The 14032-nt window shown below is 31.3% G+C and overlaps 1 protein-coding gene across 1 annotated transcript in view; it reads right to left on the bottom strand.

Moving 5' to 3' along the window:
• The window catches only part of qin (tudor domain-containing protein qin), a 435556-nt gene that overhangs the window by 170465 nt on the left and 251059 nt on the right, over positions 1-14032 (bottom strand). The window contains exons 7-9 of the mRNA XM_075382212.1: positions 10784-10984; positions 10123-10298; positions 4514-4680 (exon numbers count right to left, since the gene is read on the bottom strand). Of these exons, the coding sequence (XP_075238327.1) occupies positions 4514-4680; positions 10123-10298; positions 10784-10984 (544 nt within the window). The remainder of the gene's footprint in view (positions 1-4513; positions 4681-10122; positions 10299-10783; positions 10985-14032) is intronic.

The following is a 14032-nucleotide window of genomic DNA, read 5'->3' as shown; positions in this document are numbered from 1 at the left end:
AGCATCTGGCCATTCTCAAATATATTTATACGTACAAAAACAAAAACTTTCTAAAATATTTAATTTTCTAAAATATTTCTGTAGACTTTTTAAATTTTTATAGAAGTTTTGACCATTACCTTCTTTTTGAAAGTCATTCCCATGAATCTATGATTGCTAGGATTGTCAATGGTTTATATCTTTCAAAGTTATCACAGAGTCAAGTAGGACATTTTTTGTAAAAATAATTTTTTCAAATTTCTTAGGATCTGTTTCCCAACACTATCACTGAAGTTCAATTCATCTTCAAATAACTATTTACTTTTTTGCAGTTGTGTACTAAAGTATGACCTCTTGACCCAGCAGCCATATGATGCCAATGATGCACTAGCAGACCTAAATATATTTAAATTTTCCATAATCACTATAAAATATCTGTAAAGATGCATGAGAGCATTATCCATGAGTAGCAGAGTTTTAACCTATATCTGCGAAACATTTATCTTCTATTTGAAATGCTATGACAATGGAAAAAAATTATTATGGAACCAGTCTCATTTTACTATATATTTTTTTGTTCTAGGTAAGCATTGTTCTAGGTAACTCTTGCTTGCCTGTATATTTTTGCTAGACCTCTCAAAATAATATCTGTAATGTAGATTTGCCAAGATTCCAATTTAACATCATAAATAAATTAGGTTTTTCTTTTTCCCTGATATTATTTTCATTAAAATGGTTGGTGTAGCCTACATCATTTTAAAGGCATTAATAGTATTAATTTTCAATTTTTAAGTATGATCTTTTTTTTTCTTTTAAAAGCATTATATAGAAATTAGTATTTATATAAAAATTAGTATTACTATTTAATTAGTAGTTTAAATAACAGAACTTTTAATAAAGTAATAAATTTTTTATTTTCTAAAAATAAAAACTTGTATCATAAATAAATCCAGAACAGTTATAGTTTCAGCTGAAGGGGTAATAGATTGCTGCAGTCAATGTCAACATTTTAAAATGGGCTACAAAAAATCAGTTACTAACAACAATAAAATCAATATACGGATTATTGTAAATTAAGCATTTCTCCTGCCACCACCTCATTCGGTCGCCCTAAAGTGTAAGACCGAATGTCTGTGCCACAAACAGCTACTGAGCCTCAAACAGTTTAGCGACCAGTGTCATAACTAGCTCTTCGAACTAATCTAAAAGCATAAGCGGAATAAGCGTGGTACCATGTACCATACACCACTCACTTGCATTTTACACCACCCACTTGTCATATATATCACTAAAATGGGTAGGCGCAGCCCGTCAACTCCTAAAACATATATGACTATCAATAATTAAATTCATCTTGTCAAAGACAGCAATTTACTGCCACGCCTAGGCCGCTGAATGCCAGCAAGTACCTGTCCACCATTAAAATGCTTGGAGCCTTAATCTGGCTGGTAGTCAGCCATATCTCTCAGTTAGCTTCTTACAGTAGCGCAGTAGTAGTCTTTTCCCTTAGGTAAACTACTGATGTCGGTTGAACAAAGTAACCACATCAAGGAATTCCCACACAGTCCGATAACGTGGCTCTTGCCATATTGACTTGCCGCTTGTGAGTGGCCAATTTTCCCCTTGACCTCTAAGTTCCAGGGTGGTCTGAGTTCTTGCCCCCCTCCCCAAGAGCTGGGTAGTCAAACATCATGTGTTCGTTTGACTGCACCTCCCTGCAGACATACAGCTCATCAGCTGCCTGGTGGAACTGAAATAAATATTGGTTTAAATTTACATGGTTGGAAAACACTTGGGCCCCCATTGCCTTTAAAAATGAAGGAGAGGCATACCATCCCCCCCAGATCCTGTATAAATCTATACAAGGACCTTCCTTTAGTCATGGCGTGCCATTCTTGCTGCCATGCTTCCATTGCGAGGCTGTAAAACCTCCTTTGCAGGTGGGAGATGGACAACTGTTTGAAATTTAGAACCGGTGCATTGAGATCACCATTCTGCTCCAGTATAGGACTGGCTCGAAACCGCATCCCAAATACCACGGTCTCCCTGCCTCTTTGCAATTTCCACATAGCTGCCCAAACTTTCACCACTAAATCGATTAGGAGAGTCTTTCCTAATACAGTGGTAGCCTCGTAGGAGGCTGTTTTAGTGCATACAATTAAGGCTCTGCGCTGAGCAGTCCTTAAATTTTGAATAAGTGCTCGATTTCTTTCCAACCTATGCGCCGAAATAAACAACGCGTAAGAGGTCATACTTTCAAAGACACCTTGGTACACCATGTACAAATGACAGCCTGACAGCCCATAATCCTTTTGAGAAATCCTCCTAAGCTTGTGCATCACAGAGATGGCATCCGCCATTACTTGCCTAATATGGTTGCTAAATATCAACTTCTCATGAAACAAACACCTAGGTACTTATGAACTCGAACTCGGCTGATTACACAGCCTTTATACTTAATATGGGGGTTATGAATGTATGATAATTTTTCTGCATCCTTGAGAAGCATGAACTTCGTCTTTGGCACAGAAATCTTTAAATTTTGAATGTCCATCCAGACCTCTGCGGTTGACAAATCCACCTGCGCTCAGTCTTCTAGCTGCAGTCGTGAGTTACCCCAAACTAACAGGAGACAGCCATCGGCAAAAGCCTGGGCCATGACCCCTTCTGGGAATGTCAGTCCCAAAAATCCGTCAAATACCAGGTTCCACAGCAAGGAACCGAGAATGGAGCTTTGCGGGCTTCCCCTGGTGATAGATTTTTAAAATAATTATCATAACTAATGACACTGATAATTAAAACAAACTTAATTTCCTTCAAACATTTCATACTGTTATTTATAGATCAGATGCAGTTTTGATTACATACTGTTAATAACATGTACTACTACTGTTTTGTTTAAAAGAATAATGAGGTTCTTATTAATACACTAATAAGTACCTTAAATCTAACAACAAATATTATTTCTCTTCAAAGAATTTAAGTAAGTTAGAGATTAATAAGGTTAAAAACTCCTAACAGCAGTATTAAACTTTTCAGTGAAAAGAAACTAAGTTAATGTAAAAATAAATAAAATAAGCAACTGATGCCAAAACTTTTGGATGTGGTATAAATATGCTGTGGAAGGTCTTGATTTGTGCAACCACAGTTACAGCTGCTGCTGCTACTCAGTGTTATGCTAAATGATTACAGTGTAAACATTTTAAGGCAATTACAGGATGGTTATTTAGATACAGAATTGTGATGGATACTAAACTAAACAGTAAGTGAAGAAATTCCAAGTGCAAATAAGAAATTTGAATATATTTGAAAATTGCAAATTATTACTAATGCATTTAATATTATGAAGGCTACACTCTGAATATTTTAATCAAAACAGTACGAATTTCTGAATAAATGAAAATGTGTATACAGTAGCACAGAAATGATTCTGAAAAGAATTATCAAATGTAATTTTAAACATAAAAATTCTATACCTACACAATTTATAAATATGTAATAATGTTTTGCTTTAAACAGTTTACAGTCAAATGTCAACATTTTTCAGAAATTGTAAACATCCTTTTTTGATATTTTCATGACAAAACCATACTTTTTCTGATTTAACGAGATCAGTTTTTATGATTCATTTTTGCCACTTTTTTAAAAATTGTCAACAGATTTTCAATTTGATTAATATTAAGAAGTAACTTGGCCTTGCGAGCACTAATTAATTGTGTTTCATTCATCACTTTTCAATACACCAGTCACTGAATTAACAAACTGGGAACATGAATGTAAAACAACCCAAAATATCTTTTTATTTAAGTATTTAACTGATGCATATTTAACTGATTGACATCATTTCATTTGATGCCTTAAACTAAGACATGCAACTCTTTGCCTCTGAATATAAATGTTGACTCATCAGAAAATATAAAATATATATAAAACTTTGTTTCAGTTTCAATGTACGGTTTTATTTGTACATTACAGCTGTTAAGAGCCGTTTTTTAACTGGCCAGTAATCATTCCATCTGATTGCTACCATTCTGAATGAAACAGTACCGTACCACAGGTAAATTTATTTTAGTAGCACAAGTATTTGCCAGGTAACAGTACCTGTCAAATAATTCTTAGTTGAAGTTAACAATGTACAGTCAGTTTTACTTTTTCTCAGGATGATGATCCGGTTATGAACTAGTTTTTTTTCTAAGCTAAATCTGTTCTTTTTTCAAGTGAAAAGGAGGCCAGTTTCTAAAATAGTTTTAAAATAGACTCACAGTACCTATAACTGTGCCACAATCATAAGCTTTTTAATATGTTAGATTTCTAGAAAAATAACTACTTAATACAAACAGATTATTAGATTAAAAAAAAATGTGACCTTGCATTATTCTAAGAACACACAAAATGAGTGTGGTAAAAGCAGTGTAGCCATTTACAGAAATACAACAAAAAGTGTCCTGTGTTCATATTAATTTGCAAGATATTGTAAATATACAGTGAAATTATCTAATAAATATATTATAAAAAAGGTAAAGTGTAAACTAACCATCTTGAAACTTATCATTAGTGACTTCAGCAGGTATTTCTTCAATTACATAATCTTTTGGTAAATCATTTTCAGAATGTAAAACATATTTTGCAAAACAAGTAGGAACTGTAATTTCACAATGATTACTTATTTTATCAAAAATACTTTCATCTAACACAGAAAATCTGAAATCAAAAAATACCAGATAAAAACTAAAATTATAAATTAAATAAGTGTAGAAAAAAATCATAAAAGACAGTTATAGGATTTGTATTGTATTAGTAAATGTATAAAAAATATTTTCAGTAATGTAAGTGGCACATAATACAATTAAGTTTTGTTTTGCTTGATCTGATACAGCTACATAAGCATGACGCTTGTGTATGGAATATGAAAATGGAATTTTGTACAGTATGAAAAATGCCATGTTGATTAGAATTCGAACCCAGGACCTCTGAATAAAACGCCAAGAGTTATCACTCTTCACAGAAGACTGTCAATCACACCAAGGAGATTGACAGAGTGGTATTTTCTTACAACAAAATATTTATTTTACTAAGATAAATTTAATGAATTTATACTGTAAGATAAATTCATATCTTTAGTGCAATGTACCTCCCATATGCAGTACGCAGTGATACTTAAAGTGTATATTTTCAAATAGTGATAAATAACCTTTATTTTTACCAATCATAGCTGGGACTCCATCCATGTATATGCTATTTAATTTATCCCACTGTAAGTTATTGTTCTCAATGACTGATTTTATCATTATAGATGTCTGCCTCACTGTTATCAATGCCACAAGTCTAAAAGTTTATTAATAACATCAAAATTTTCATTGATACAATGCGCACAAAAATACTTAATTGAGCAGCATCAGTGTTATCAGTGCTCTCATCAACAGTTAATGAAAAATATTTACATGAGGCTAATACAGACACAATTTTTTAATTAATTTTCACAGCCAGGCCATCTATGCATCACATCCCATATTTTGCGAAAGGGTAATTTGTTCCACCATATCTTTAATTTTTCGTGTCAGAAGCGTAATTAGTAATGATTTGCAGACTAGTTTTGATAATTTCATCCTCATTGGAGTAAGGTTTCTTTTTTCATGGTAGAATTAAAGAAATTTCATAAGAAGCTTGACCACCATTGACATTAATTCATTCTTTTTTTTGAAAAACTATTTGTTGGCTTCTTAAGGATTTTTTTTGTTAACGAATTCCGTCCTCAATGATGAACCAAGTAACGATACGTTTAATTAAAATTGTCATGGTTTACTTGAAATGTCGCTACAAGTTAAACTTTTGGGCACCACTACACTAGCACTGCAAATCTAACAAACTGGTTTTGATGTATTTTGATTCCTTCCATGCATTACCGAATTCAGAAAGAGCAATAAATTCTTCATATTTTTGGTTTGAGTAGATGGCTTACTTAAAAGCATAATATGAAACAAATTTAAACGACGTGCACAAAAATGAGTTAAATTCACATAAATTGTTATTAATGTAGTAGGCGATCTACATCTTTAATTAGTTAGTTGTTAGATGGCACCATTGAAATGCTATATTGAAATAAGAAAATAAATACAAAATAGAATGAATAAGTAGACAAATTTAAGAATAAATGGAATTATATTTATTTAGTTAATACCGAAATTATAAATATAACATGAACAAGGTTTAACTTATTCTTAAATTAGTCCATTTATTCATTCTCTTTTGTATTTGCTTTCTTATTTCAATAAATCATTTCAGTGGTGCCATCTAAGAACTAACTACAGAGAGAGATCACATTAGTACATTAATACCCGTAAATCTGATCTAAGATTGACTTCATATGACAACTGTACAGGTTACCCAAGACAACAGCGTGTTGTCAAAACTAATGGGCACCCATATTACTGGCATTGTCTAGCAGACATGCCTAGTGCCACTGTAAAGCAATGCAAATGTAATAATTCAAAGGAAATAAAAATTATAGATACTGTTGGCGACTCGTAAATGTTAACTTTAGTGGTTGCAATTAATGAATGTTTATATTAAATGTAGTCTGAATACTTGTGTATTCTATTGGAAACAAAATAATTATTGTAGAGTAGATGTAGAGTATTAATTATTGCTTTGGTTATATTTTAAAATTAGAGCAGATTTTAGTTTTTTGTTCAAAGTTGACAATCCAAAAACATTTTTATTTCTATAACCTCTGTGTGCCACTCACTGTGACCCTGTGTGCACCGCAGGTTGGCCACAGACATTTTATAGCAACTGCAAAAATTTAATCAGAAATTTATTTAAAAAAATTAATTTTCTGGGTTAATTTTCATTATCCAGAAAGCTTAATTAAACACTTTTACTTATTTTACAGTCTTCCTTTGACTACAAAGCACACCCTAATTTATTTTTTAACAACATATTTTATATTCTTAAAAAAACATTTCTCCATGGTTATTGTTCTCCATGGTTTGAATGGAGTTTTTGCTAGTTTTATACTACTCATAATTTAGAAAAAATCTTTTGTTGAAAATATGTGATGTAATTAATAACAAAAAAAAAAAAAAAAAACCTTATTCACAACCTAAAATACTAAGCTTGGTATAAACCGTACCAATTTATACAGACTGTACCACAAAGTTCTCCTGGGACCTATTCTACTCGTGAAAATAATGGAAAAAGTGTATATAAAAATATGTCTTAAAATGCTTTGTCTGTGAATTCAGCTAGTATAGAATTTCTCTCAGATTTCAGCTACCCCAATGAAATGAGGTCGTACTGAAATTTTTAGAATGTTAATTAAGGGGAAAAATTCGTGAGTTTTTTATGTTTGTTGAATAAAATAGCTCCCAGAACATATATGCATGCAGTAGCTTTGAGAAATTTGGGGTGTAAACCAATAAATTGGGGTAAAAAATCTTGCTTTTTTTATGTTTGACGTATAACTTTGATAAATGGGTAACACATAAAACTTTTAAGCTAGGATTGTAGAGAATATAATTAACAAAATGGTGTAAGAAAAGTTAAAAAAAATTAGAATTGTATTTAGAAACAGTACAATAGGCCAAATTGCATTATATGTACCGGTTTATAATAAATGTTAAAAAATGAACCCACCATTTTCAAAGCTTTTCTTGGCCCGCATCTGTACTCCTTTTGTTGCTTTTTTTAGTTCTTCACGCCTGTTCGCAAGTTGCTAAGCCACACCCATAATGCAGACAATTAAAATTCCTCACGAGAATATATTTTTGTTTTGCATACAATATTTTTAATCCATCCCCGTACACAAAAATTTAAAGGTGTTAGATCAGACGATCTTGGTGCTCAGGAATGTGGACTTCCATGATCAATCTATTTCTCTGGGAAATAATGATTTAAGTAAGTGAAAATTGCATAAGAGAAGTGGGGAGATGCACCATTGTGCTGGAAGTATACTTTGCGTCTCAGCACTTGAAGGAACATCTTCAAGCAGCTGCGGCAATTCTTATTGAAGAAAATGTAAGTAGACCTCAGCATTTAAGCAGCTGGGTAATGTGAATGGTTCAAAGAGCTGATTGTGAAGAAAGCTACACTATACATTGATGCTACATCAGTGTTGAAAATTGCCTTCCACCATTTAGTGTGTATTTACCTTTCGCTATGTATGCTCATTGCATAATTTGTTGACACCATCTCAAGTGAAATTTGCCTCGTTGATAAACAAAACATACTTGTAGAGTTGTCGATTAGTATTCCTCCAGTTAAGGTACTCGAAGTGAAGCAGACCATTTCCTGTGTGTAGACGTTGTACTGACTGTTTGTGATAAGGATAGAACTTGCTTTGTTTAATTGACTTCCAAACCGTTGAATGAGAAACTCTAATCCGCTTAGAAACATGTTCTGTACTGACACCTGGACTGCATTGATAATAATTTCATCAATAACAGTGTCATGTTGGACTGATCATTTGTAGCTGGTATGAATAGTAGTTAGTGAATCCATTTCCTGAAGTTTGCAAAAAGTTGTGCCTATTGTTTTGGGATCTGGAATTCTGCAATTCAGAAAACTTATTTCATATTCTACTGCAGCAGCTGCAGCATTACCATTACACACACTCAAAATGAATACTATATCAGCATACAACTCTGTTGTAAATCAGTACGGGATTACTTCAATGACAAATCTATCACATTCAAACTAAAATTCACTGAAAATCTTCACAACAGCATAGTTCACAGTACTAGATACCAGTAAATGTACCTTCCAGAATGATTTAAACACTAACACAGTATTGTGTATTGTTGATCAGCTGTTGTTATTTTATTGCCAACTTTGAAATCATAATTTTTTAAATAATTTATTATACTTCTTCATTAATAAAAAAAATATTCTCTAAGTGATTTTTATATATTTTTATTTTATAACTGTTGTGTAATTTGCATTTTTTTATATTTTTTAATAGCAATTTTAACAGTAAATTTTGTTTTTACAAATTTTTCACATCATCAAAAAAGAGTTTGGTTTTCATTTACATTAAATAAGTACTTTTCTGATAAATGTAGTAATGTACTATTTTAATGTAGTAATTTTTTCTTTGTTTTATTCAACTTATCTTACACCATTTTGATCAGAATTAAATTCAAGTTTTGTTTAAAAGTTTTGTGAATTTATTACTGATTTAACAAGGTTATTAACATATCAAACACAAAAAATGAGGTTTTTTTAATCCAATTTATTGATTTTTACTCAGATTTCTCAAAAACTACTGCAGATATGGTTCTGGGTCCTAATTTATTCGATTTTTCACGTTAGAAACCAAAAGAAATCACTAATTCTGCCATTTAATTAACATCCTAAAAATTTCACTGAGGTAGCTGAAAACCAAGCGAAATCTTTCACTAAATGTTAACTCGCAGACAAAGCACTTTAGGACATATGTTTAAAAGAACTTTTTCCATTATTTTCATGAATAGAATAGGTTATTAAAGTTCCAGGAGAACTTCATTATACACCCAGTATAATAAGCTTTTCAAATCCATGGATTCATTATAAGCAATAAAATGCTTTTTTACGACCGATACATGTTCTTTATAACAGATGATGTATGCATCTGAATAGTGTATTAGTTATTATTATTATTAAACCTACTAATAACATTTACAATAAATTTTAACATAAAAAATTTCATTTCAATGTTTTGATACTCTCTTCTTTCAAGATAATAAAACACAGAGATGGATATATGAGTTCTCAGAGGCTGAGAGTAATCACAGGACTAATTATTTCTAACCCAATAAGCATACAAGGACATCATTTATTGAGATAAAACCAGCCTACAGATTTGGTTTTAGATTTACTGTTTTTTTTTTTTATGAAATAAATATATTAATATTTTTTATATGAATAATGACAAACTTACTTTAAAATTGTAATAATCCTATTGAAAACTCAAACATTACAAAACAGACCATCATTCATTTGACAACCACCATACTGATATTAAAAAAAAAACAAAACTGTAAATCAGTCAAAGTAATTAAAATGTAAGCACCAATCTGCAAGTAATGCAGAAAATGGTTGATACCATGTTAAATAAAGACCCTTATAAATAAAATATATTTTTTATGGTTACTAATTAAAACTTACAAAACTCTGGTGTTTTTTTTCTCACTATCTTCATCATCTTCAGATGTCTGGAAAACCAAGTGACAAGGTATTTTAAGAGATTCTTCAAGATTCTTAATAACATCATCAACGTTTATGTATGACAAATTTTCAATCTGTAAAGCATTCTTTCCTAATTCAAGCTGATCTTTGACTAACTAAAAAAAAAAAATACAAAAAAACATAAAAATAAAAAAACCATTTTAGTGGAAAGAATCATAAGAAAAGACTATTGTCCATTTCCATTTTATCTGTTAAATACACTCATAAACATAATAAAATAAATTAACATAAAAACAGATCATGCTGATTATTCATGATTCTATCAGTCATGCTAATATAAAATAAAGCATGACTGACTGACTGATAAATTAATATCATATTAAAAAAGGTTACTAAATAACCTTTTAAAATGCTATTAATTTTAATTTTTTTTTTTAAGGAAAATTTAAAAACTCAGTAACAGTACTATCAGGTTGACTCACAACAAAATGATTTATTAAATTGGCATTTCAATCAATCAACTGAATGAAAACACAGTCTTTAAAGATCTGTAAACAGTCACTTTTATGACTAATTCTGATGAATAATATAGAAGCCATCTAAATATTACTTTGACATAATAATACTACATATTCCTCACCTTAGCAGATAATTCAAGATCAGTAGCAACTTCTTGAAGTGATTCCATTGATTTTATTTTGCAAATATTTAATTCCTTCAACATCTCTGCTTCCTTCAGCTGTAGAAGAGCATGAAGACAGTCAAAATGGGATGAGATAACTTTTTCTACCACTTGAAGCTCAGTATCTGCAGAATCTGATTGATTTATGTTTAAAACTTTCTGAAAATAGTAACATTAAATGATAAAATATAAAAGAAATACTTGTCTATCAGAAATATATTACTTAATAAAAATAATTGGAATGAGATTGACCAGAGTAAATTAATTAAGCAAAACGGACAAGAAGAACTTCTACTGAATCCTGATCCAATCTATCTCCTTTACTATTATAAGACCAAACACTGATTACATAATTATAATATCCAAGTGATAATTCAAGAATACGATAGCTTAATTTAAGAAAGACAAAAGATTGGTGGAAATTGTACGAAATGTTTGCTCCCAACCAACAAAATTGGTCGATTCAAAAAAGGAATTCCATTAGTCTCATGCCATGATTTAGGAAAAATATGATATACAAATTTAATGTTTCAATAAAAAAAATAAATCATAAATTTATTAGATGTTTCATGGATTGGTAAATGCTACTGTTTCCCGGGACATGTTAGTTTAGTGTGTGATTTCTAACTCTGAAAATCCATGAAACCAAACTGAACTTTTCCAAAATATTGGCAATATCACCTAGAGATGTGTACATGATGACATCTCCAACAGTACAAAGAAAGGAGATGCTGGAACTGGTCCACTGATAGACCTTAGTTTCTTTCTTTCACATAACAAAAGCAAGCATACATATGTCTACCTACAGAAATTCAATATAACTCTTCAGACAAACATTTCTATTCCCAGAATATTTGATAGCAAACTGCTTTTGGAGACATTAAGAAGTTGCTCTATAACTGAAGTTTTGCAGTCTTCCAACAATTCCTAAGTAATTTCTTAGTTATTCTAACAAAGAATGGATATGTGCTATGGTTTTCCCAGATGATATTATAATAGCGTTACTGATGGCATCATGTAACCATCAATAAATTCGGTTATGAGACTCTTCGCATCAACAGCACCTCACCATAGCCTGATGAATGATTTGAAGAAGTTATTCTATTCTGCCTTTTCCACAATCCAACTTCTTGGTCCTTCCATAGGTAGCTATTTTACATCTATACAAGAAATTTGTGATTGTAACAGTACAGAACAGGGCTTACTCACCACTAAAGATGGAGCAAAAGATCAGGGATAGAGAGAGACGACGTCAATAGTAGTCTACATGCCAGAGGATGATAAAGAGACGCAGATGAATCATCATTAAGAAACAGATCTGAATTCTGTCTTTCTCAGTAACACAGTTTCTACCAAACAAGAATTTAAGCCCAAAGAGACAAAATGCCTACTTAAATATCATTAAACATGGAGACAGGATCTTAATGAATAAGTCAGATTTCTGATTTTGTAAATTCAAAACATAGCAAGTGAATGATAAAAAAGGAATACACGTGAATGATTACAGAAAGGACATGAGTAGAAATGAGTGTGAATTAGGATTCACTAATGATATAGATCCCTTAAATGAGATTTTTAATTGATGACTTTCCCACCCAAAGTTGCTGGCTTTGGTGAAGGAATAACATACTTTCTAATACGACTAGGTTGTTTTAGTTGGCTTATTTGACAATTAAATAAAACACAGATGTACTGCTTTAGTCAGAGGTGCAACTTTATTAATGAAGAATCAAAAAAAGATTTCAGTTCTTCTCAGGATCTACATCCTTTATCAAGAACATCTGGTATCTACTGCAGTAAAAGAAATAAAATGCTGGTTTAAATTGTAGCAGCTTTGAATTTTCCTGTATTCTTGGTAAAGAGGTAAGGACAATTTCTACTCAGCCTGTATTTTCAATATTGTCCTTATAATAGTAACTAAAGCACTGTTGAGGATTTAGAATGAATGAACATGTAACCAGTCTTTACATGTTTCAAGGGAACACATGGCAAAGACGAGAATAAGCTGCAAGCTGGTTTTTCTACATCGTCTTGATGTACTGATGTGTAAGTTTGTATACTGTAGCTTTAAAGCTCATTGCATAATAATTCATTAGAAATTTGTAAACAAAAAATAGCTCTTGGACTGATGTTAAGTATTTACGCGGCTCTGAAAATGATTAGAAGTCCCTGTTAAGTTTTAAAAGCTGTCAACTCTGTTTTAATCACTTTTTATTTCTACACGGATAATAATACCAAAACCTAGTTTTTAATTGCTCTAGGTGATCCATAAACATTCTTCAATAATTCAACTGATAACAAATGTATTTTTACAACAAGCATCTCCTTTTATTCTGCGATCAGAATCTAATCGATTAAACCTTTTTTATGAATTCAAGTTGAGGGCCTTTTAAAACAACTTTAATGGTTTTGAGTGGACCACCCACCACTTAAGTATTATTATTTTAGCTGAAATTACTTTTCCATCAATACCAACAAAAATAACGGACCATTACAGAGTGATCTTTATTTTATTATGACATTATTAATAGAACACTAGGATACCTTTATTATGCTACTAAAGGTGTCTTAAAACACATCACATGACTTATATAATTGTTGAAAGTAAACAATGTGCTGTGTAATGAGGGTGTTTATGTTGTACAGACTGAAATGTATACGCAATGTAGGCATTTAGAGTGTTTACACAGGTATAATCTTGTAAAGAGAAGAAAGACTACAAGGTTTGACCCAGTGCAGTACACTTCAAACTCTCAAAAGTTGAGAGCTCTGCGGGTAGTAAATAAAATGGTTGAAAGAAGAAATGGTAGAGAGTTGGCTGGAAAGACCTCACCATCAGCAGCATTTAATAAGCTGGTGAAACATAAAAGCTGATACTACTAACTAATTAGAAAGTGAATTATTCCTGATAATTTTAGTGACCAGATCTAGAGTATGATAAATCCTTTCTGATTTGATTTATTGTTATCAATGACAAGAAAACTTCATTACTTTACATCCTATGAAAACGTAAAATTAACAGCCTTTAAATAAATCTTACAAGAAACTGAGGTTTAAACTAACAGCTTCTGAAGCATATGGATTACAAGGTATATTTTACTACGTAAATTTTATGGATGAAAGAATCTCTATAATATGCAGTACCTATATTAAACTAATTTTTAATTCAAACAGTGAAAGAGATAGGATTTACTTCTCCAGTAAGAT

Source organism: Lycorma delicatula, chromosome 1 (assembly GCF_047948215.1).
Source record: "Lycorma delicatula isolate Av1 chromosome 1, ASM4794821v1, whole genome shotgun sequence".
NCBI lineage: Eukaryota > Metazoa > Arthropoda > Insecta > Hemiptera > Fulgoridae > Lycorma > Lycorma delicatula.
Note: the sequence above shows the minus strand (reverse complement) of the source record. Positions and strands in the feature narration are given on the sequence as shown.